The sequence below is a fragment of the Ambystoma mexicanum genome, chromosome 6p (genome assembly GCF_040938575.1).
Source record: "Ambystoma mexicanum isolate Mex_15411 chromosome 6p, UKY_AmexF1_1, whole genome shotgun sequence".
Classification (NCBI taxonomy): Eukaryota; Metazoa; Chordata; class Amphibia; order Caudata; family Ambystomatidae; genus Ambystoma; species Ambystoma mexicanum.
The window spans coordinates 504,641,930-504,664,725 of NC_090935.1; the positions used below are offsets into that span (position 1 = coordinate 504,641,930).

At 44.3% G+C, this 22,796-nt stretch overlaps 1 protein-coding gene across 5 annotated transcripts in view; it reads right to left on the reverse strand.

The window, feature by feature from the left end:
• LOC138511558 (ATP synthase subunit C lysine N-methyltransferase-like) overlaps positions 1 to 22,796 on the reverse strand; it is a 409,142-nt gene that overhangs the window by 321,754 nt on the left and 64,592 nt on the right. For all 5 annotated transcript variants that reach the window (XM_069627317.1, XM_069627314.1, XM_069627315.1 and 2 more), the window contains one exon: positions 8,609 to 8,807. In XM_069627317.1, the coding sequence (XP_069483418.1) occupies positions 8,609 to 8,779 (171 nt within the window). In that variant the 5' untranslated portion in view covers positions 8,780 to 8,807. The remainder of the gene's footprint in view (positions 1 to 8,608; positions 8,808 to 22,796) is intronic.

Below are 22,796 nucleotides of genomic sequence, written 5' to 3' on the forward strand. Positions count from 1 at the left end.
GCCTTAAGGCCACCCGAGATAGAAAAATAAACTAAAAGCAAAACTTGTTGGTTGCCAACAGGTAACCCCTGTATGCACTCCCAAGGGATTGGAAAATCCCAAAATTGTTCAACAAATGTGCAAGGGGCTAGAACACAGTGGTTTGGTCTCCCACTCCCAAGTGCGTTATCCAATTTCAATAATTTGAAAAGTTCTCAAAGTTCAACTATGGCTGGGTTTTAGATGCATATGTGTACATTCCTAGTTGATATAAGATCTTTAACTGTCTAAATGATTGAATGATCAAGTAATTGGATGCTTAAGCAATTGATTAAAGACTTCAAACTCAATGAATTTGTTACAAAATACAATCTCAATGACATGTAGCAGGAAGGAAACAGTAATTCTTCACATTCAATGATATAAACAAAACAAACATACATAAAAAAGATTTGGGTCATACAATGATGACTTATAATTCATGCTTCACTCAACATCCTGTAACATAAAAGTTTTCTAAATTCCCCATATGGGTATAGACATTAACATTCTAATATGCTCCACTAATGATGGTCTGGTTAGTGATAGCCATCACGTTTCGGATTCTTCCCACAGTGAAGCGATCTGATATCTGAACAGGACCTCCCAGAATTTGGAAATTCAAGTAGAGAGCCTCGAAAATAGACGGAGGAGGTCCAACATCTGCATAAATAACTTACCAGAAAACGTGTAACCAGAAAACCCAATTTGCGGAACTCCTAGGAGACACGACCCGAGCGGCTGTAGGAATAGACAGGGTCCACAGAACAGGAAGATTTGAAGGAGGCCCTAACCTCAGACTGAGGGACGTCTTGGCAACACTCATGTTGTACCCCCAAAAGGAAGCAATGATTGGGCTGCGAAAACCAGGGAAACACTGGTGTTGTGGGGCACTGCAGTCCAACTCTATAATGACCTGGCATGGAGCACGCAACTGAAAAGGAAGCTTATTGGTCCGGTAGTTTGGGTGCTAGTAAGCAGGAGCATTCGGTACAAGCGAACCTTCCCATTTGTCCTTGTGTTTGAATGTGAAGGAGCACAACAGCGTATCACATCTGTCCAGGAGGACTGCTCTCTACTGGGGATCGAACCAGACAATGAGAGCCAAGAAGAACACCACCTGCTGCTTCCAACCAGAATAGGGACAGACCGTGGGAACGTTCAACAGACAAAAATTGGAGGAGAAAAAGGCCGTTACCCAGGGGCACCAAATCCAAAAATGGCAGGAAAGCTAGCAGGAAGAACCTGCCGAAGTGAAGTTGAAAGAAGCTACTGGGAGGATTATACACTTTATAATTTCGCATTTATATAGCGCTACAAACCCTTAGGTATCTGAGTGCTGCTTATTATTACCCACGGTGTGTGGTGCTCATTTTATCGACCTCGGAAGGATGAAAGGCTGAGTTTGGCCCTGCCGGGATTCAAACCTGCTGCACGGATGTCAAAGCGAGCGCTCTACTCCCTGTGCCACTTGACCGACTTGATATAAGTTGTTATTGGGGGATTGATTATCACAGGTATCAAGAAAAGCTCCGTGAGGCCTGAAATGCCCAGAAAAGGGGTTGTGTGGGGGCGCGTTCATTTGATAAATGGGAGGCAAGAGGAAAGGGAAGACAGAGGTGGTGGGGTGGGCTGTTTCTTATGGGAGGGGGATACAAGGAGATGACAGAATAAGGCTTCTAGGGGTGATCAGGATGGAGGTGGGGGATTGGAGAAGTCCCCAAGAGCCCATGGCATTGCCAGAAGAAAGTGGACTATACTATAATTTTTCAAGTGGTTTACCCAAAACGTTAGGGGGCTGAACTCCCCTTTAAAAAGGAAAAGGCTGGATGTCAAGACACACAAACCAGATGCGCTAGCCCTTCAAGAAATGCACCTACTGCGCAGCGAGCAGGGAAGGCTCAGATAAAATAAAACGACAAAAAAAAAACCCAAGGGGGGAGAGTTCACATGGAAGAGTATTATGTCTCATATTTTTGCACTTAGCACTTATTCCATTGGCAGCAATTTTCTTTTCAACAGCATCTTTATTATTCGAATGAAATTCAAAAATATGAGACAGTGATGCTTTACCTTGATTAATACTGGGTCATGAATTGTGGTAATTAAATTGCGATTGAATGGTTGAATGGTTTAATGTATTAGATTTGACAAGTATTTTATACTAACATTAATTCATCTATTTTATTGTTGTTATGTTGTTTATATACTATGCAATTTTATAATGTTTTGTGATGATTATTAAAATATGAAAATATGAATCTGTTATGATTGGGCCCCTTTTCTTTTCCACCTCTATTCCTATAATTGGGTACTTAAATTAATATAGTACTCTTCCATGTGAACTCTCCCCCCTTGGGTTTTTTTTGTCATATTGTTGCTCCCCAGTTCCATGGTTTAGGGGATACCCATCTTGTGTGGTGTCAGATAAAATAAAGTCACATTTCTTTTTTTTATTGGCATTTAATGGTTAAACAAAACAAACCTTTAAGCCAAGTCATCCATCTGTAAAACCTGAATCCCCCCCACACCGTTTTACGTAATCCTCAAAAAGAAAAAGGAAAGCAGATCACATAAGTCTTTCCCACCTAATGTTCACATTTGTTGGTTACGGTGTAGAGGTATCTATATTCTTAAAAATAGCGAGTACCAGCTTCATGAAAGCCAGAGTGATTGACATCCGCTCTCCTGATAGTAAAATGTTCCACCATTCCTCCTTTGATCTGTGGCCGTATTTCTTGATTGTTTCGGACATCAAGGATATCCTTAGGTCTGATACAGCCGGACATAGCATGACCATATGGTAGAGGGTTTCAACTGAATTAACTTCTTTACACAACCGGCAGACCAGTAAACCATCTCCCTGTTTCAGTGGTCTCAAAATTTCCCTAGTCGGGAACAGATTAAGGTGGAGTCTTAGAAATTGCATTCTAAGGAACCAGTTCGGGAAAAGCTGCAGATACTTTGGCAGACAATTCAACTCTTTTTCCTCATCCCAGGATTTTCCATACAATTCAAGTCTCCCTTTCATCATGCACCTGGATCCAATCCCACCTGTACACTTTTGCATAAGTGTGGTGACAGATTCTCCTATCTCGTTCAGGGCCATATTGCAAACCATTTCCCATTCTCATAGAGAGTTCTCAGACTTTGTCATTAGGGCTTTTTGTAGTCTTGAAGCCACCCCTCAGATTTTCTTCCAGACATTTTCTCAGTAATTGAAGGGTTTTCCACTTGACTATGGATTGAAATGGGATCAGCCACAGCTCTAATCCTTACAGCCTGTATCGGTACACTCTTTGGTAGGCCCCGCACATTTTTCCAAAATAGGCCTTCAATTGTCTGCCAGATCTTGATGTTGCAGTTCAGAGAGGTCTCAGCGCCCTGCCGTATGTCAATATAGGGGTCACTTTCATCCTGTAGAAACTGACTAACGGAATCATTGAGAAACCACAAACCCTTTTCGGGATGATTCGACCTCGAGCTGCTAGATTCTTTGTTTTGTTTCTCAATAGTCTAATTCTGGGGGCATCACAGGAGCTTGTGTTTAAACAAACACCCATGTATGTTAATGATTTGACCTTCTGTATCCTTTCCCCTTGCAGGTGCCCTGTCTGTGATCGTTTTCCAATCCTCTTCAGTGAGTTGCCAAATCTCATGATCCTTGTCTTTGATGGATTAATATGCAGCCCATTAGATGAAATGTATATGTACAGCGCATCAAGTTGCCTCTGCAGGCCTACTGGCATTTGGTAGGCCAACTCAATGTCATCAGCGAAGAGGAGCTGCCCAAACTTATCTGCTCCCAGTTTAGGGGGGGAAACATCGAATACCCACAAAGGCCTGACCAACATCCGAAATAAAAACATTAAACAATTCCGGTGCAAGCGGGTATCCTTGTTTCAAGCCCTTTGTTGTGGGTTAAGTCACATTTATCATGCACCAGCACCCACAAAGACAGGGAGCGATGTGAGGATTGAGGATACTAAGGCTGACAATTTGGGACGCTATATCTTGGCATGGGGCGTTATCCGGGGGAAGGAATACACGATGGCCAGTGTATATCCACCCAATACCAGATAGTAACCCTTCTTGAGGAACTTACTAGCTACATTAGAGGGGTTCGGAAAAGGGAATATAATTATGATGGGGGACTTTAATTTAGGCTGCTCATTGAAACTGGACAGGAGCATGGAAGATCTTCTGAGGGGGGCGGGCCAAGTCACTAAAGGGTATATTTGAAGCTATGGGTCTCTGGGACACTTGGTGGGAGGTGAAGGGCAGGGAACAGAGCTTTGCCTTCTTTTTGTATGTTCACAACTCCCAATCATGCATTGACCTCATATGGATATCAGCGCCACTATTAGTGGGGGTGGAATTGATAAGAGGTGGGCCAATTTACTATACGCTCACTGCTTCTGTCTCCATGGATCTACACATGCCGACTCCCACGGAACGGTTGTGGATACAGGGAACACTGAGGGAGTTGTTTAGGGACCCAAATGTCAAGAAAGACAAAGGACACGATTTCCCAGTTTTTTTAGCTGAACAGTAATCAGCACACACGTTATGGAGTACGGTGGGATGCCTTTAAGGCTACGATTCGGGGCGAGTTTATAGCCATCAAGGCAAATAGAGAGAAACAGCGGAGGGCTCTGGAACACCAACTGAAGGAGGAAGAAGAGGAGTGTAGGAAAAAGAACTTTCTACCCCATCTAGGACTATAGGGAATATAGGCAAATCTATGGGCCAACTACACCTTCTCAAAACCAAATAAGCACAGAAAGCCCTACTCTTAGTAAGGATATGCGAACGTAAACAAGGCGGACAGGCTGCTAGCAAGTTTACTGAGGGACAAAGCGAGCTCCAGGGTCATTCTCGCAGTAGAAAGTCCTCAGAGAGATAGGATCACGAAGACAGTAGGCATCCCCCTCAATAAATCTCCACTGCCAGACAGCTTCACAACAGGCTCTTACAAAGCCTTTAGCAGGGTCCCGACCCCACAAGTTATGAGTTGCTTTAATCATTTTCACAAAGCAGGGCAAATAACACGAACAATTGAGGAAGCAAAAGTGGTGCTCCTTCCCAAACCAAATAAGGACCCCACCAAATGCGGCTCATTTCGGTCCATAGCCCTAACAAACTTTGATAGCAATATCTACACCAAGATTCTGGCAAATAGATTGGAAGGCAGGATCCCCAGTCTAATTCATCCCGATCAATCAGGTTTTATTTTGGGCCGCCAAACATTTGACAACATTTGGAGAGTGGCACACTTGATAGACAAAAGTGCAGAAGTGTGCGACTCCAGCCAGCCTCCTCTCCCTTCATACTGAAAAAGCATTAGGCCGAGTGGAGTGGTGTTTTCTATGAAAAAGATGGGTTTGGGATCGGACTGCATTAGAATGGTTCAGGCATATTATAGGGACCCCTCTACAAAGCTTCTCATAAATGGCCCAAATCAAACACATTGAAACTACACAGAGGTATGAAGCAGGGATGCCCAATATCACACCTGCTCCATGCTATCTCTTTGGAAGCCCTGCTACAGGTTTTCTGGAAATCTGGGAGATCTGAGATGTGCTGTTCGGTCCGAGCCAACAAAAGGTATCAGCTTTTGCAGGTGACATATGGCTGGCGATGACCCAGCCGAGGAGAGATCACAGAGGGGTTGAGGTGGCTCTGGAGGAATTTGGCAGAGTGGCTGGTTTCAAAATACTATTCCGAAATCTGAAATGCTCAACCTTTAGGTCCAGGTGGTAGAGAAATCTAGTCTGCAGGAAAGTTTGCCCATCTATAGAGTCCCAACGAGGTTGAATATTTAGGGGCGACTATATCCCCCCACCAAAGAAGGATCGTAGAAACCTAATTTCCCAGCTCTACTTGCATCAAAAAAGGTAAACCTTTGCTAGTGGGATACCACCATGGTGTCATGGATGGGTCGAATCACAGTCATAAAAATGGTCACCCTCCCAAGGCTGCTTTACTTATTTCAGGCTCTGCCAGTGGCACTACAGAAGACGTTCTTCATAGCGTTACAAAAGCTTACTGGCAAATGACCATGCATAGGGCGTCACCTCCTGTCAACTCCTTGGAGAAAAGAGTATATGGGCTTCCCAAACTTTCGACTATACTATGAGGCCACCCAGATACATATTATCAGGGAGAGTTTCACAGAGAATGTGGCTAGACCCTCACATATGTAATTTAGTACAGTTAGTAGTTGGTAGCAGATACATGGGATATGTTCATCACAAAATATGCCATCAGGTCTTTCCCGTCCATCTTCACGCCACGGTTTAACAACCCACGTTTTCACCAGGAATGGAGAAAGGAGCTTTTCACAACTGACAGTCCGGGCACTGCAACAGGCTGAGAGACATGTTCATGGGGCAAGAACCAAAAACATTAATTGAGTGTAAAAATGAGCTTCGGATAGGCAAGGAAGGGTGGATGGGATACTTCCAAATAAGACATTGGTTCTCAAATTAAAAAAAATCATCCTCCCGACCTCTGCACTTAAAAATATATATATCCACACATGATGGTTCTAAGGGATTGATATCGGGGTTATATGGGTTTTAGTTAATGCAGGGCCCCAGAGTGCATGGGTGTACATGGAGCGCTGGGAACTAACTTTGGGGGGGGGAGATGCCAGGGGACATATGGGAGCGACTCTGGAGGGATGTTCCTAAAATGGCGGAATCCTCTCAGTTACAGGAAATGTGGTTTACGCTCCGGTATCAATGGCATTACACTCTGGCTAAGCTTAAGAGAATATATGCAGAATCTTCACACTAGTCTTGGAGGGGACGCTGGGGAGAGGGCACGTGGTCTCACATCGGGTGGAATGTGCCACACTAGAGGCCTTCTGGACTTTTCCATCCTTTTTGCATGCAACATGACTTAAACGTAGAGCCTGGCTAGTATTTGTTATTTTATATTGCGCTTCAACAGATGGATGCTTGATTGTAAGCACACCATCTGCAGCCGATCCGCTGAATCACAGGGGTCGTGGTATTTGCTTAAGATCACACAATGCGTCAGAGGTGAACTGACACTTCAAACTATGCCACTAAACTCAATGTGATCATCTGTAAACCACACCCTTGCCTCGAGCATTAAGTCGATATGCAGATTATTTTAAAGAAGGAATCCTAAGCACCAGTCCTGGTGTCTGACTTGCCGTTTTTCTTTTTTTTGTGAAAGTTCCCAGACTTCCGGATGACTCACTGAAGCCAACCGAAGTCAGAGCTGCGTTTTTAACTCCTGGGAAGATGCTATGCATTGTCGCTGCCCAGACACCAGTTACAGAACATCCCATCCCATATAAAATGGCGGAACATGTACTATGTGGCAGTTCTATCCAGGGCTTTAAATGGGTCAAACCCTGGCAGCCTCCAAAAAGTGTTGAGCAATGAAAATGGCAAACTACCTCTACACGTACATTTTCTTTTTTATCTGGCAGTTTCCCTTTCCATCATGGTGAAGGAAAGAGAAACTATTGACAGATAAACAAGAACATGTAGGTGTAGAGGTGGTGTGGTATTTGTATTGCTTAATACGTGCTTGCTTATAATATATGCACACCGTGGAATGTCTTAGGCCATGCCCATCAAGTCATAGTCCACACCCATCAGGCAGACCACAGCCCCAAATGAGGGCCCCCCTTAAAACAGGGAGGAGTGATCAGTACTCGTGTTGTACATGTGAACATTCCTCTAATCGGATAGTCTTTTTCAAGTTGAAAATTCAGTAGTGAGACATTTAGTATTTGAAATAGTGAATCATGTATTCCTAGGTTGTTGTTGCCGATGCGTGTTTCAACCCGTAACAGTCTTTTTCAAGGCTGATACACTTCAGGATACTTGTGATTGAGGTTATGAGTCTTGTTAGTCTATCATCTGTAACTGGGTTCCTGGTTTGGAAAGTCTCAAAAATCCCATCATATAGTAGGTGCTTGAATGCGTGAATGTCATGTTTCAAACCCATTAGTCAGTCCTACTTGGTCTATCTCTGTGCAGTTCAGGTGGCGGTCTTCGGCATGTTTCCTGGCCTGTTTGGGAGGGTGAGGGGGGTGGGGAGGGGTTATTTCACACTGTCCCTCCAGGACTAGGCAGAATACTAGAGGTCAGGCCTCACACACTGGCAAAACAAATGACTGCTGTTTAAACAAATATCTGTGAACCTGAACCCATCTCCACTGCTTTACGCAACCTTCTTACCTTTTTTTTAAACTGTGTGTTAACTGTACAGGAAACCCCTAAAATTAATCTACTATGTGATGGCCTTAAAGAACATCTACTGCTACCAAGGGTTTCTCTACCCTCAGATACGACTTTGCACTTTGTTTTGTCAAATCTTAGTTACTACCTTTGTTCACACTTAAAAGGGTTCTTAAATCTCTCCTCTTTTCTTCACTCTTCTGGGCTATGAACTCTCTTGCAGCTCACATCCTATTTTGGGTACAAAAAGACGATTCCATTGAGATCACACTTTATCTTTAGTGACAAAATAAATAATTTACCTTTGTGAACTTATTTAAAAACATATGCTGCATTATCGATGCAGATTATACAAAGTGAGATACCTTTAGTTTAAAGGGAACCTTACGGAATCCGGGCAAAACAAACATCGCCCACAGCCCATAAGCACTTGCGACTGCTCCCGAAACAATCCAGTCTAAATGCGAAATTTGATTCTCTTTGTTAAGGAATACGTTTCTCTTGTACAGCAGTAATATATCAATACTGTCTTCCATTCTTACGTCAAAGTCTTCTTCAATGTATCTAAAAAAGAAAAAATAATACCATATCATCAAATATGTTTAAAATTTACAATTCTACATCTATGCAAATAACCTCGACTCGCTCCCTCACCTTAAAATCAACACATTTTTTAAAGACGAGTTTACTGGCCATGGATGTCAGTGGTTCCTCATTTCCTATACCCTACATGGAATTCATATTTTGTGATTTGGACATCTGGCTCTTTTTCAGTCCTATTTTGGCCAAACAAATAAAGAATATAACAGTGGTTGACATAAGCTCGTGCAACATTTCTAAAGATTCAGAATTTCTGCTTGTATGAATGGACAGATGTTCTGCACGTTTGCATATTTATTTATTGTGTGTGTTTTAGTATAAATCTTTACACAAGTATGGAATAAAAAGATGAACAATAACATAGTCCATTTCATAATCACATTCTTTCATTACATTGAAACCGTAAATGCTACGGGCGTGGGCAAGATTGCGGGCCGAGTGGACATGTGTTGGAGGAGCTCCGTCCAGGCCCGATGCATCGATAAGAATAACCGACATCAGGCACGCCAATCAAACGAAATAACAGTGAGCAGCAGCGGGAAGGGTCCCGCAAAGAAGCTGAAATAGTGAAAGTTGCTCCGATAGAGGGTAAGGCGAGGATAAGGGGGAAGAGGTTGAGGCGGCAGCGGGTGCTTTGAGAGAAAATGGCGCCAGACCTGTGATAGCCCGGGTAAGGAGCATCAAACGCGTGAAACATCAGAGGTGGCGAAAGGGAAGCGGATCAATAAGGGCTGGAGGCGGGTCGCAGGGAGAACAAATCCATTGTTGCGCTCCAAACTCACCCAAGCGGATAAAACCCAGAGTAGGCGGGAAGACCCCGGGCAGAGGACGCGGGAGAATCCGAAAATCTCGGCATCGTGGCAGGCAATTCGAAGACGTTGGAGGACTGACGGGCGGCACCAGAGAAGAAAGGTATGGGAGGAGTGAGGACCCAGCCAGACCAACTGCAGAGGCAGAACGGCACGTGGGAGGTGTGGAAGGCTCAACCCCAAGAAGGGTGGAGACGCCAACGAGGACGAGGAACAGTAACACAGGCCAGAGTTGGTGCCCCCAGAGACCCTCTTGCTCGCACAGCAGGTCCAGCAGGGAGAATGCAAGTGAAGCCCGATAAGACACCAGCAGCCCACGGAGGAACTGTCTGGACTGCGCTTGAGTGCGGGCAGGAGGAGGCAGCAGGGGCGTTGCTAGGGGGGGGGCTAAGGGGGCTATAGCCCCTGATATTTTGGTTGTAGCCCCGGATAGAATCTCAGGAGCTACAGCCAAAAGACTAGCTAGGCCCCAGTCCCAACAGTTCCGACATCAGCGTAGCCCCTGGTCTTTTCCAGACCTAGCAACTCCCCTGGGAGGCAGCAGGACCCGGGAGAGAGCCGTTAGCCGTGCAGCCGCAGCCTCGGAAGCAAGGGATGACAGGGCACTGAAAAAGGACCCGGGATGTGGAGGAAACAGGGCCACAGAAGGAAAGAAGACTCGATGAGGCGACACGAGGCACCAGGCACCCCAGGAGAGCAGGAAGAGAGGAACAGTGTGCAACAAAGGGGAAAGGGCTGCCGGCAGTGACTCTACATAGACTGCTCCAATGTAGCAACACCGGAGAAGCTGTAGGAGATGCCGAGACCAGTAAGGCCTGTGGAAGGGGGGCAGGAAGGACCTATACATTGGCAACATGACCCCCAGCACACAATGAGTCAGGAGGGGCCTCAGACTCATTAAAAAGCTAAGCATTCTGCCAAGAAGCAGGGCGCACCCCGGGACACATCAGGAAAAGGCCAGGAGAGCATCCCTTACATGGCCGGAGGGGGGGGGGGAGGTTGACTGAATTAGTTGCATAACAGGAGGCCCTTGGAGAAGGAACTGCACTGCACCCCGGGCCAAGGAGACGCCGAAGACCCAGGAAGAAAGAGGGGGGGAAACCTCGAGACTAGAGGAAAGAGGCAGTGGGCAAGTCCTGAAATAATAAAAGACAAGGCCCAGAGGAATTAAGGGGAATACCCCCAGGACACACTAAGGGAAGATGTATTGTAGGAAAGGAGGGGGGTGAAGACCCGGAAGCAGCGAGTCATATAAGACTGGGAAGCAGGCCAGCCAAGAACGAATAGTAGAGGAATGCAAGCCACCCCAGGATGGAACAAAAAAGGAAAGCCGGAGGCAATTGGGACCAGTGGACAGGGAAATTGGCAGCAATGGAATAGTAGAAAGCTGATGGGACCAAAGAAGAGGAATCCTAACCTGGGTGAGCGAGAACAGGAAGGACGCAACAAAGGACATATACAAACAAAGCTCCCCTTCGGGAACTCGGCAGAGCAGAACGAGGGAGGAATGGCACTCACTAATTCAAAGTGAAACTCACTGAAACTGTCATGGCGGAGGGGGCAAGTAAAAGAGAAGAACTGTCACAAGCGATTACAAATAATCTGAGCCATTGATTCACTGGGAGAGCGGGTGATGGAAGAGCGCCTGATTGAGTTGGACACAAAGGGGCCCAAATGGACGCAACAAGCGAAGGAAACAGAGGAGAGAATAAGGGCACTAGAAGAGAAGTATGAGGACCTGGAAAACTGGTCGAGAAGGGACAATACACGGATCAAGAATTTGGGGGGGAAGGAGTCGAGGGCCCTAATCTGGAAGCCTGCATATGGGAAATGTTTGAGAATCTATCTGTTAGAAGGAGAGGCAGCCCGAAATATGGGGATAGAGAGAGCACACAGAGTGGGCAGCCGGAGGATGGATCCAGGGGAAAGGCCCTGAAATATATTAGTCAAAATGCACAACTACAAGGCACAGTTGGTAGGGGCGGCAAGGACAAAAGGGGATGGTTCGATTGTGAGAATGTGAAGTGCAGCTGTATGATGACCTATCCCAAACCACACTGGTGAGGAGACACTCATTGAAACCACACAGAGGAACTGAACAAGAGGAAGCTGAGATATTGATGGCCAGGAGAAACATTGTGCAGTGCTCAGCCCGGAGTACAAGGATGGACCACGAAAAAGGCGAGGAAGAACTGAGGAAGAACACTAAAACTAAATGGACGCGCACAACAAAAAACAACTCAAGGACTAGAATATAGCCTGATGTGCAGTAAGAAATTGGGGGAAAGGCAGGCGGGGGAAATGCCACGCACGGTTCACCAATAGGGGGCCACGCCAAGAACGTGGACGCGAATCCAGGGACAGTTACAAGAGGGGGACTTCTAACCAGTCCGGAGGGCGGTAAGGGACAAGGAGGCAATGGCTCGATCATTCAGAGGAAGCGCAAAGTGCCAGAGTAATTGGGGGGGAAATACAAATAAGGCAGGATGTATAGACTGAATTTCTGGAATGTAAGGGGACTGAACAGCCCCAACGAGAGGGTGGTAGTTCTGAGAGAAATTGATAAGGAGGGACGTCTATGTAGTAGGAACTATCCACTGCAGTACCATGCCATGGCAGAAGCCAAATGAACGGGGGTGACAATTGTATTCCATAAAAGTGTACAAATAGAAGGGGCTAAGGTTAAACAGGACACATGTGATGGTGAAAGGGAGAATGAGGGGACAGACATACACATGGGCATCAGTCTATGCCCCCAATCAGGGGAAAGAGGGATTCTTGGGAGAGTTCCTTGAAGAGCTGGGCAGGTTTGGGGAGGAAGAAATGATCGTAGCCAGGGACTTTAATCTAGCAGCCGACCACGTCTGAGACAGGTCAGGGGGCATGCAATAGGGACAATGTCCAGACAACTGCTGGGAAGGTTTCAAGAAGAGGGAGTCTGTGATCGCCCTCCACACGAGAGAGACTACTCCTATTCCCATGTCCATAACACTTAATCCAGGTTAGATTATGTTATGGCAACAAGAGGAATAATCCAAGCAATCAGCAAAATACAAATGGGGACTATAACACTGTCGGACCATGCTGCGGTTATGTTAGAGTGGGAGGGAGGATACACACGGAGAGGGACGGGGGGATGGAGATTAGAGGAGTACCCGATAAGAGATTGCAAGGTGAGACAACAGACCGAGAATGAGATACGTAAATTCATGAACAGTGGGGGGGGGGGGGGGTAGCCTAGGGGAGAGATGGGACGCATTTAAACAGCACATAAATAGATACCTCATAAAGGCTGCAAAGAGGATTCGGGAGGAGCTGAAGGAGGCAGAGGGGGAACTAGAGAAAGAGATACAGGAACTTGAGAAAAGCCACAAGGAAAAAGGCACAAATAAAGTAATTAAAAAGTTAGCATACGCGAGAGGACAGTTGAGACAGATGACAAATAAGTTGCTCAAAAGTACCCTTTAAGGAGCAGGCAGAGGTTTTACGAACAAGGTAACAAAGTAGGGACAGCATTAGCTAGACAGATAAGGGTGAGAGAACAGAAAGCATTTATAGACGCACTGGAAGACAGGGACGGCAAGCAAGTAGGGGCAGAGGGAACTAAAAGGAAAATGGTAAGGGACTTCTATGCTGACTTGTACGGGGAGGACCCAGTAGAAAGGGAAGAACAAGCGGCATACCGCGCAGGCTGGGAAGGGCCAAGACTAACTCCCGAGCAAAAAGACCAACTAGAGGAGTCCATAGGGTTAGAGGAGTTTCAAAGGGCAATATCCCACCTAAAGGCAAACAAAAGTCCAGGGGAAGATGGACTAACGGCAGCATTCTACATAACATTCAGGGACTCATTGGCTAAAACTCTCACATAACTATTCAACCCCTTTAGGGATGTAGGAGAGGTTACTAGATCCATGAACACATGAAGCTCATCTCAAAGGCGGGGAAAACCCCACACATGTGCTCCTCATACCGTCCCATAGCATTTATCAACATGGATGCCAAAATATATACGTGGGTACTAGCAGCAAGGTTAGAGGGGATCCTGCCGGGGCTGGTGATGCAGGACCAAACAGTTTATACAAGGACGGAAAATGTTTGACAATATAAGGAGGGTATTACACATCATAGACAGGGCGGGGAAGGGGGGCACTCCCACTTGTTTGATGCTAGACGCTGAGAAGGTGTTTGACCGTGTCAACTGGGCATTTATGGAGCAAACACTTCAGGTGGGACTTGGACCAAATTTTATGAGAATGATACAGAAGAATTACCAACACCCACAAGCCAAGGTAAAGGTTAATGGAAGACTAACCAATCCATTTCAATAAGGAGAGGGACAAAGCAGGGATGCCCGCTCTCACCACTGCTTTTCGCTCTAGTGATGAAGCCCTTTGCACATCATGTAAGGGAGAACAGGGGGATCCGAGGGATTAGATGGGCAGGGACCCAACATAAAATAGGAATGTTTACGGATTATGTGATCCTGATGATCACGGAGCCGGAGAAATTGCTACCAGCGATAATGAAAGAGATAGAAGCTTACTCAGCGGTGTCTTGCTTTAAAGTACACTTTGGGAAGTCAGAAATTCTAAATGTATCCATAGGGGAGAAGGAAAGGAGCCAAATGGAAAGAAGCAACCCATTTAGGTGGGCATCGGGACCAGCCAAATACTTGGGGGTGAATGTAACCGCATCTATCAAACAAATAGTGGGGGCCAACTACCATCCGTTGATGCAACAACTTAAAACAGACCTAGCAAGATGGAGGGGGTTGTACGTATTATGGTTTGGAAAGGTGGCCACGATCAAAATGAATGTACTAACCCGACATCTATATCTTTTTCAGGCTATTCCCCTAGTAGTACCTGGGAAATTAATGAAGGATATCCAGGAATGTATCATGAGTTTCATTTGGGGAGGGAAAAAGCAGAGGATCGGAAGGAAAGCACTATTTAGGAATAAGTCAAAGGGGGGGGGGGGGTGGACAGCCCTAATATAATGAAATATTACCAGGCGGTGCAGCTAAGGGCACTGACAGAATGGGGGGGGGAAGGGTGGAGAATCAGACGCACTGGATAGACATGGAACAAGCGATGGCAGGGAAACACCTTTGGAAAGTGACGGGGGCTAAGGAAAGGGGACAGGCCGATGGGACTATTAGAGAACCCAATCACGAGCAATCCTTTAAGGGTCTATCTCCCTAGCCATCACCGTACACACCCATATTTGGAAGCCCAGCCTTCCCAAAAGGGAAAGAGTATAGCAGGTTCAAACGTTGGATGTAAGGGGGGGTAAGGGGATTAGCTACCTCTATAAAGGGGCACAATTCCGGTCATTTGCAGACTGTAAAAGAGAAAAGGGTCTAAGGAAGGGGATCGATTTTCCTATCAACAACTGAAGCACTGGGCGGGTACCTCCACGATGATGGAAGGGGCCTCAAGGGAACACAAAGAATGGGAAAAACTAATGGCTTCTGAAGAGAACAACAGAGGACTGATTTCAGCAATATATAAGATTCTAATAAGTGGGGAGAAGGAGGAGGAAGGATGCCTAAGGGACAAATGGGAGAAAGTAAAAGGGAAGGCGCTTTCTGACAGGGAATGAAACAATGTGCTAAGGAATTGGTATACCTCATATACCTTGGTGCAACACCAAGAACTACAAAATAAGCTTCTACACCACTGGCACTACACCCCGGAGAGGCTCCACAAAATGTTTCCCACAAGGTCGGAGGAGTGTTGGCGGGGATGTGGGGGAAAGGGAACGATGGAACATATATGGTGGGGATGTCAATGGCGCAAACATTTCTGGCAGGAGGTGAAATCAAAAGTGCTGGAAATAATGGGAATAGACAGGGATTTTGAGGGGGCAGAGATACTTCTAGGCACCATATTCGATAAACAAGGAGGAGTCGGGAGGAGCGCCGGAAGACTGTGGGCAAACTTAATGATGGCTGCAAAGTGATGCATAGTTAAACAGTGGCAACAGAAGGAACCCCATTAATAATACAATGGTACTATGCATTATGGGACACAGTGGATGTGGAAAAGATGACAGCGACAATACGATACGAAGTTTGCAGAGGACATTCAGTAAAGCTTGGTCATAAATTATGCAATTAAGGACACATTACACCAGTACATCCGGAAGCGACTGAAGGCACTGGGAATTTTAGAGGAGGAAGAGGAATAAATGGAAGAATGAGCAACGGGATTGAGAGAGCCGCCCGTAGGATCTGGTGGGGGAAGAGGGACGGCGTGGGGTAGATTGGGGAAGTTATTAATTATTGATGTTAAAGTATACGAAAATGCAACATACAGCTTGATATAAGGAGATGCAAGCGATCTATAAATGTAAATCGAGCAGAGAAATAAAAGTTTGGTTAAAGAAAAACCTTAAAAACGTACACAATGCCATACATCATAAATCATACAAACGTAATCATACATGGAATCATAAATGCAATCATACATATCAGACCATAGAATAAGCTCAGCTTTAAAACACCCCAATAATTTCATTAAATCAAACTATTGTTCCATTACTGTTTAATCCTTTTAACAATTTCCAGACTTTCTGAACATTTGATTCGATTTAAGGCATCCATGGGCGATTACATTAGTAGTTTCCTTTCTACTGTTAACCAGACCCTGTACAGATTCAAGTGCAATGGCCTGTTTTGCATATTAAGACACTGGAGCCAAAATGTCCTAGTCGTAATAATATTCAGTTAATGCACATAACCACCTGGGTAACGTAAATAGGTAGTACAGGACTGTAAGGAAGGCATGGTATCAAACAGTGAAGACAGACACAAGTGATCACAGTTCAAGGGTTTTTATTGATCAACAAAAGGTTGGTTGAATGACTATCTAAACCTAAATCTAAGGATCGGAGCAAGCTACAACCATCAAATAATAATAACGCAGTCCCAGTCGAGTCTTTGTCAAAATAAAAGGGCCTATACTAATAAACCTATTACCAATCCCTACTTCTAAATACAAATGTGTGTGGGACAATTTGTTTGCAAAAGAAAAGTGTTCAAGAAATAATATATCAGGAAGGTTGAGCAGTTGGCTTCTCTATCTCACGTTTTCAGCACAGGGCAAGGCGGCACATTCGAACTTCATACACACTCTGGCTTCTCTGCCATGAGAATACAGTTCAAATCGTAGGTATCAGTGCCTTCTGCCAAAGCCTCTTTTCCAATACAAGTCTCTTAGTGCAGAGGGCCTGTCGTAACAAATATCAAAGTACCACTCTTATCAGGATCTTCACATGCACAGGTTCTAGTTTCCACTGTTCATCATGGGTCTTCCTCCTTCATGCTTGGACCCCCTTTTTACCACATTGCTTACACTTGGTCTTTGCCGATGGGCTCTGACCATGGATCTCCCTCGTTCGGGCTTGGATCCCTTTTGCACAATATTCACCGTTGGCCTCCCTCATTCGGGCTTGGACCATGTCATCTCACTTTCTATTGTTTTCCTCCTGATATCATTATCGATGACCTTCGAATGTGCAATGGGTTTTGCTTAAACCGTTACAGGACCACATTGCACAATGTCCTGATCAATCTTCTACTTTCATTTCTACTACTTCTTGGTGGGATACCTTACAAAGACCTTCGATTGAGCACATTCACTGTGCGGGACCACTGTCACAGGTATCGTATCTTTCCTTCTTAAGTTCAAACATGCATCAGCAGTTTAGCGATGCTGCAACGCTACAGGGGATTATTCATAATGAAACGGAGCAGAAAAGATTGAGTGATCAGTGGGGATTCCTCAAAAATGTGCTGCAACTTGATGTAAAATGGGGACAGGGAGGTGCAACAGCCACAGGATATTGAAGAGCAGTCTGTTGGCAGTGATAGACAAGGGTTATGGGGCTGTGGCATTTGCAGCACCCTTTGATACATACAGTCCCTCCTTTTTTGTTAATCTTTTATTGTCTGACTTGTGTTAGTTAAATATGGAGGAGATCTTGATTGAAATAAAGAGAAATACCTGAACCATATAAACACATTTAAAAAATTCATTTTTATTACAAATTTGTATTTTTCAAGCTTAGAAGATGATTTATTAATTTAAACAACTATTGGGCTTCATATTCAACTGAACACTTGACAAACTATTCAGTATTCGGCTGAGCACTAAATATGCTATTTGATATTCCCCTAAAAAGAAGTAGTTGCGATAAGAAAATCCAGCTTCCAAGGCAATAGTCTATTATCAGATGTCACTATTTGCTCAAATCATTTGACATAAAGCTGTAAGTACAACATTCAAACACTGTTTGGGTTGAATTAACTGGTGGATATAACAACTAGCATGTAAATGGTGCTTCACTGAAGGATTGGAGAAAGAGATGGATTGATATTCAGAAGTCAAGTAAGAGGTTAGCACTGAAAGGTACTTCCTGCAGAACTCAATTGGAATGCTGGAGGCAGCTAAATTGATACCAAGCTCAGAGCGTCATTTAGGGATGCAAACAAAGAGTACCTATGCCTCTCTAAGCTCCAGTGGAAGAACCCGAGCCATTTGCATTCATATTGTGCCATGGTTGGTGTCCTTCTTACTGCCTGTAAATTCTCCTCCGACAGACTCAGGTGACCTAAGGACCTGACTTCAGGTACCATGCTGCTATGTTCAGTGATCAAACTCCTCCTGAGATAGCACATTTAGTAGATCTGGAAGGAGAACCAGAGCCTCTCTAGTGTAGTATGCTTTTTTGTGCGTCATCTAATCCAGGGAAACTTTAAACCCACCCCAAAACCTGTGTGAAACATTTTCCTTGTATTGATGATGTTTTTTTTAATGGATCTAGGACCCCCAATTTAACAGTATTGATTCCTTACATCCTCCCTCCCCTTGCGGGACAAGATACACAGAAGGCATATTTATTAATAAAATAGAAATAATTCAAACAATTTAAATATCAACCAAGTATGCATCTAAGAACTTTCAATGTGAAATGGTACTACAATGAAAAATAACCAATAATCTAGTCACCTCAGTTTTCAATGCTACAGTTCTAGAAAGAGAGACTTTTGTAAAAACAAACATCACCATGTGCATATTGTGTTTACATTGGGCAAACATGCACCATTGATTGATAAATGCATGAGGGCCCAGGAAAGATATGATAAAAAGCTAATTAATTCAAAACATCCCACCCAATCTAATTCTCTTTACTACCCCTCTATTGAACATAGGTGCCTTCCCCCTTACTCAACAGACATTTCAGAAATTCAGCAGTGTTCTAGGAAACTCAATTGCAACAAGATACTGGAACTTCCTGCATGTAAATTGTTTGTAGAAATGAAAATGTATGTTCAATGTGTATGTTTGCTAAATTCCCTTCTGTAATGTGTCAGATTAAAGTGAAAAAGTGTACGTTTCTCATTTTCAATGGGCAACTTAAGGCCGGAGAATAGGTAGTGAATTATCACCCTTTCCCCTTTGTGTTGAGCAACTCAGCACTAATAATGAGATTCTGCTTTATGGCGCACCCAAAAAATGAGTTCAATTAATTCATTTTTCTAGGCACCCACATCCTTCAGTACTTACAAATGAATGGAGCCTGAAGAGTATCACTCCCCTCAGTATTATTTCCCCTTTATATTATACTTATGATATGAATTTCTTCTGGATATCACACAGACAAGTGGGCACCCTATTAAGGACTGGTGTTACTCTCCACCTCTAGGAACTGGTGGGCATCAGTTAGCAAGATGGGGTCAGCTTCCCTCCACAGTCAGGCCTTCATCTTTCTGTATTGGGACTGGTCTGCTGTCACTTCTTCTGAAGAAGGCCTATAACTTTAACTGCATGTAGGTCTCACTTACAGTTCTCTGCTATTAATCCACAAATGATTACGAAAAGAAAGCAATCTATTCCATCTCCTTCTTGTTTTTTATCAATTTTCCATTCCTTGTTCTTCTCCAGTCATTGAGTGAGCGAGTGAGCAAGTGAGTGTCTGTACCTAGAATCTATGGGCTTTACCTTTAATAGAACAGAAACCACTTCCTTTTGAGGGGTGAATAATTTCTCTAATCTAATTGATCAATCTATGTGATTGGACAGTGTTCCAAAATTGAGATCACATTAAACCTACACATCCATGATCATGGGTCTGATTAATGAAGGGGGTAGTCTGTGGGTGTAACTTTTAAACAAAGTTTCCCTTGCATTTGATGTGATGTCATCTTGCAGCTTTCTGAATTAAACAATAGTAACTTTCTGAAACAGAATATTCCATGCATGAAATCATGTTACCAATAGGTTCACCAGATTGCCCTGTCTGGAGCGAATCAAATATGCAATTTGTATCGCGATAGGAAATGTGGGGAAATAAGTTTCACATTTTGGATTTTAACTTGCTTATACTTTTATGCACAAACTATGTTTCCATCTCAATATAAGAGCCTCCTCAGCAAGGACGCTAGGATATATGAACCACTGGCACACACGGTTTACAAGATAACATAACAAAATGTTTTTTTTGAGCCCATCTAATAGGGGGTTTCAAGCAGAAAATTTGAAAAAAATATAGCTCTTTACGAGTTTTTGTTTAAAAGTAATTAACAGAAATATGAATCCAATGTAATGTCAATGATGTACGTTTTTAATCTCTTCCACTTTACACAATATTTATGGATTTATTTTATTTATTGGACATTTGTACGGCGCATATACACGTGCTTCCATGCGCTAATATTACATGGAAGCCTCAAAGCTCGAGTACGTATGACCCAGAGGCCTGTCGCCATGGTAAAATTCTTTGTAGTTTAAGCTGCTGGGGCCATCTATGCCTCAAGTTCAGCCCCCTGTGAGAAACCTAGGGGTATTCTCACTTTTAGACCCAGAGAATCCCCTATTCAGGAGGCCAGAGGAGGGCCGTCGCTTTTTGATCCCAACCCTGGGGGTGGACAAGTGAGGGAGGATCACCTGGGTAGGGGAGTCTGGGGTCATTTTCATTGGAATAACCTAGGCGAGACATGGTATCCCCCTTCTAACAGTTAATCATAATCGCAACCCGTCTATCTTCTTGGGGTATTTTCAAACACACAACATCCCCTGCTCCCCATTGTCACATAATACTGGGACGAAGGAGAGACAACTGAGAGTAGCAAAGATTACCTGTATAAAACACCTTACGAAAGAGAAGAAAGACTACCACCAACTACCCTCACGTTGTCCCACAAAAGTAGTCAGGCAAGGTCAGGAAGACGCAGCCCTGACCCCACACCTGCAGGCCATTAACATCATACAGGTGTGTAAAGGGAGGCTGCTGAGGCAGCGAAGTCAGATGCAGTTGGGAGAGCAGGAGGAAAGCTGCAAGGCTGAGACCGAAAGAGAATCCCTTTTCAAATCCCAAACACCAGAAGTGAGCTGGGAAAGTTATCTGGATCGTGGAAGCCAAGCAACTGGACAGTCAGGAAAATCCAGAGGAGGAAGGCATGCAGCGAGGCTCGTCTGGTGAGATGAAAGGGCTGCAGCTCGTCACAAGAGCCGTGCCTCCTATGTGTTGGAATCAGACAGCCAGGACCCTGCTGTCACGGTCCAGACAATTGCTCGTTCCTTTGGGGCCAGTGCCATCCCCAAACGGGTGTGAGGGGGAGGTGGTGAGACCCTGACCTCATCCCCATACCCAAGGACGGAGGCGCTGACCCCGCAATGCTGTCCAGTGAGGCTGATCAAAGAGAGATAATTAGACAGACTCGGGAGAGCGAGCAGGAAGCGGAATGCGTGAGGGAAGGCACCAAGGAAAGCAAGAAAGGGTCCGAGCCCGACCAAGGGAGATCCGCATTTGAAAGACTCATTGAAAGTGAGAGAAAGCAAACACAAGAAACAAAGTAACAGAGTGACCCTGTGTGAGTGAAGATGATATCCGAAGTCTCTGAAAAATAAAAGCGCAGTCCCTGACGTGAAGGTAAGTGAAGTGAATATTGAAAAGCAAATGAAAGTAAAAGACAAAGCAGGGAAGTCACTAAGTGGAGGAAAAGTGACTAGAATCCCCAAGAAGGCTTTTTTGAAACAGAACTGAATGTAAAGTAACATGGTACTGAACTTCCAGAGTGTTAAAAATATGCGTAAAAGAAACAGAAGCAAGTTACACAGAATGCAGTAGTGTCGGACTGGTCATGCATGGAATTAAGTAAAACCATTCAGTTTCGAAAGCCTCCGATAGTAAAGCAAAGTGAATTGGTAAGTAAGAAAGTTGGGGAAGAGTAACCTGTTTCAATTGTGTATAGTAAGGGAAGTCAAGAATCCAGTGAGGGAAGCCCAAGAAAGACACCATGAAGAATTGTTAAAACAGAACTGTATTACACTTGGAAAATGCAACAACAGGCTAGAGGGGCCTAAGTGAACTGTGTGAATTGTGGCAAGACAAGAAGGATTGAAGTTGAATAAGGAAAGCATAGGTATCCCTTTTTGTGAACCATTTAAAGTACAAGAAGTATTCTGAAGATCCCAGGTGATTGGAACTTGGGGAGAAGAACTGTGAAATAACTAGTTTGCCATCTTGAGATTATTTTGACACACTTTTTTGTTTAACATAATGCGATACACATTTTGAGGAATAAGGTGAAGGCAAGTGCAGGTTTTGATACAGACATTTTATTGTTTGGATAGGACGGAACCGTAAGACTTTTTCTGTTAATGGTCGAGACTACTCCCGTTTTAGTGATAGGGAAGTTTCCACCCCCTTTAACGTTACAAATTAAGGTTTTGAAACTGTACTCTAGAGTCCGTTGTCTTGCATATCTAACTGTTGATACCATGCCTACCTTACACCCCTGAGGGTGGTCCGAGGGCTTAGCTGGTCTTAGATGAGCCAATCAGTCTTGAAAAGTGTTACATTTCTTCATTCGGGAAAGACCTGGCTGATTGAAATATCAGATTAGATGAGACGGAACCACTGGCAAAGTTGAATTAAGTGTAGATTTAAGATTGTAAGCCCAAGCACATAGGCAGGTGCATGCCGTAAATAGGACACTTGGACTTTATTGCTGGGTTTGACTTCCTGACAATTTCTATTGCTCAGCTTCAAAAAAAAGAGTTATTTCCTTGAGAAAGCAAGGCATCTCAGTTCCCAACTTGTTGCTGAGGGGTTGTGGGAAGGAAGATATATGGCA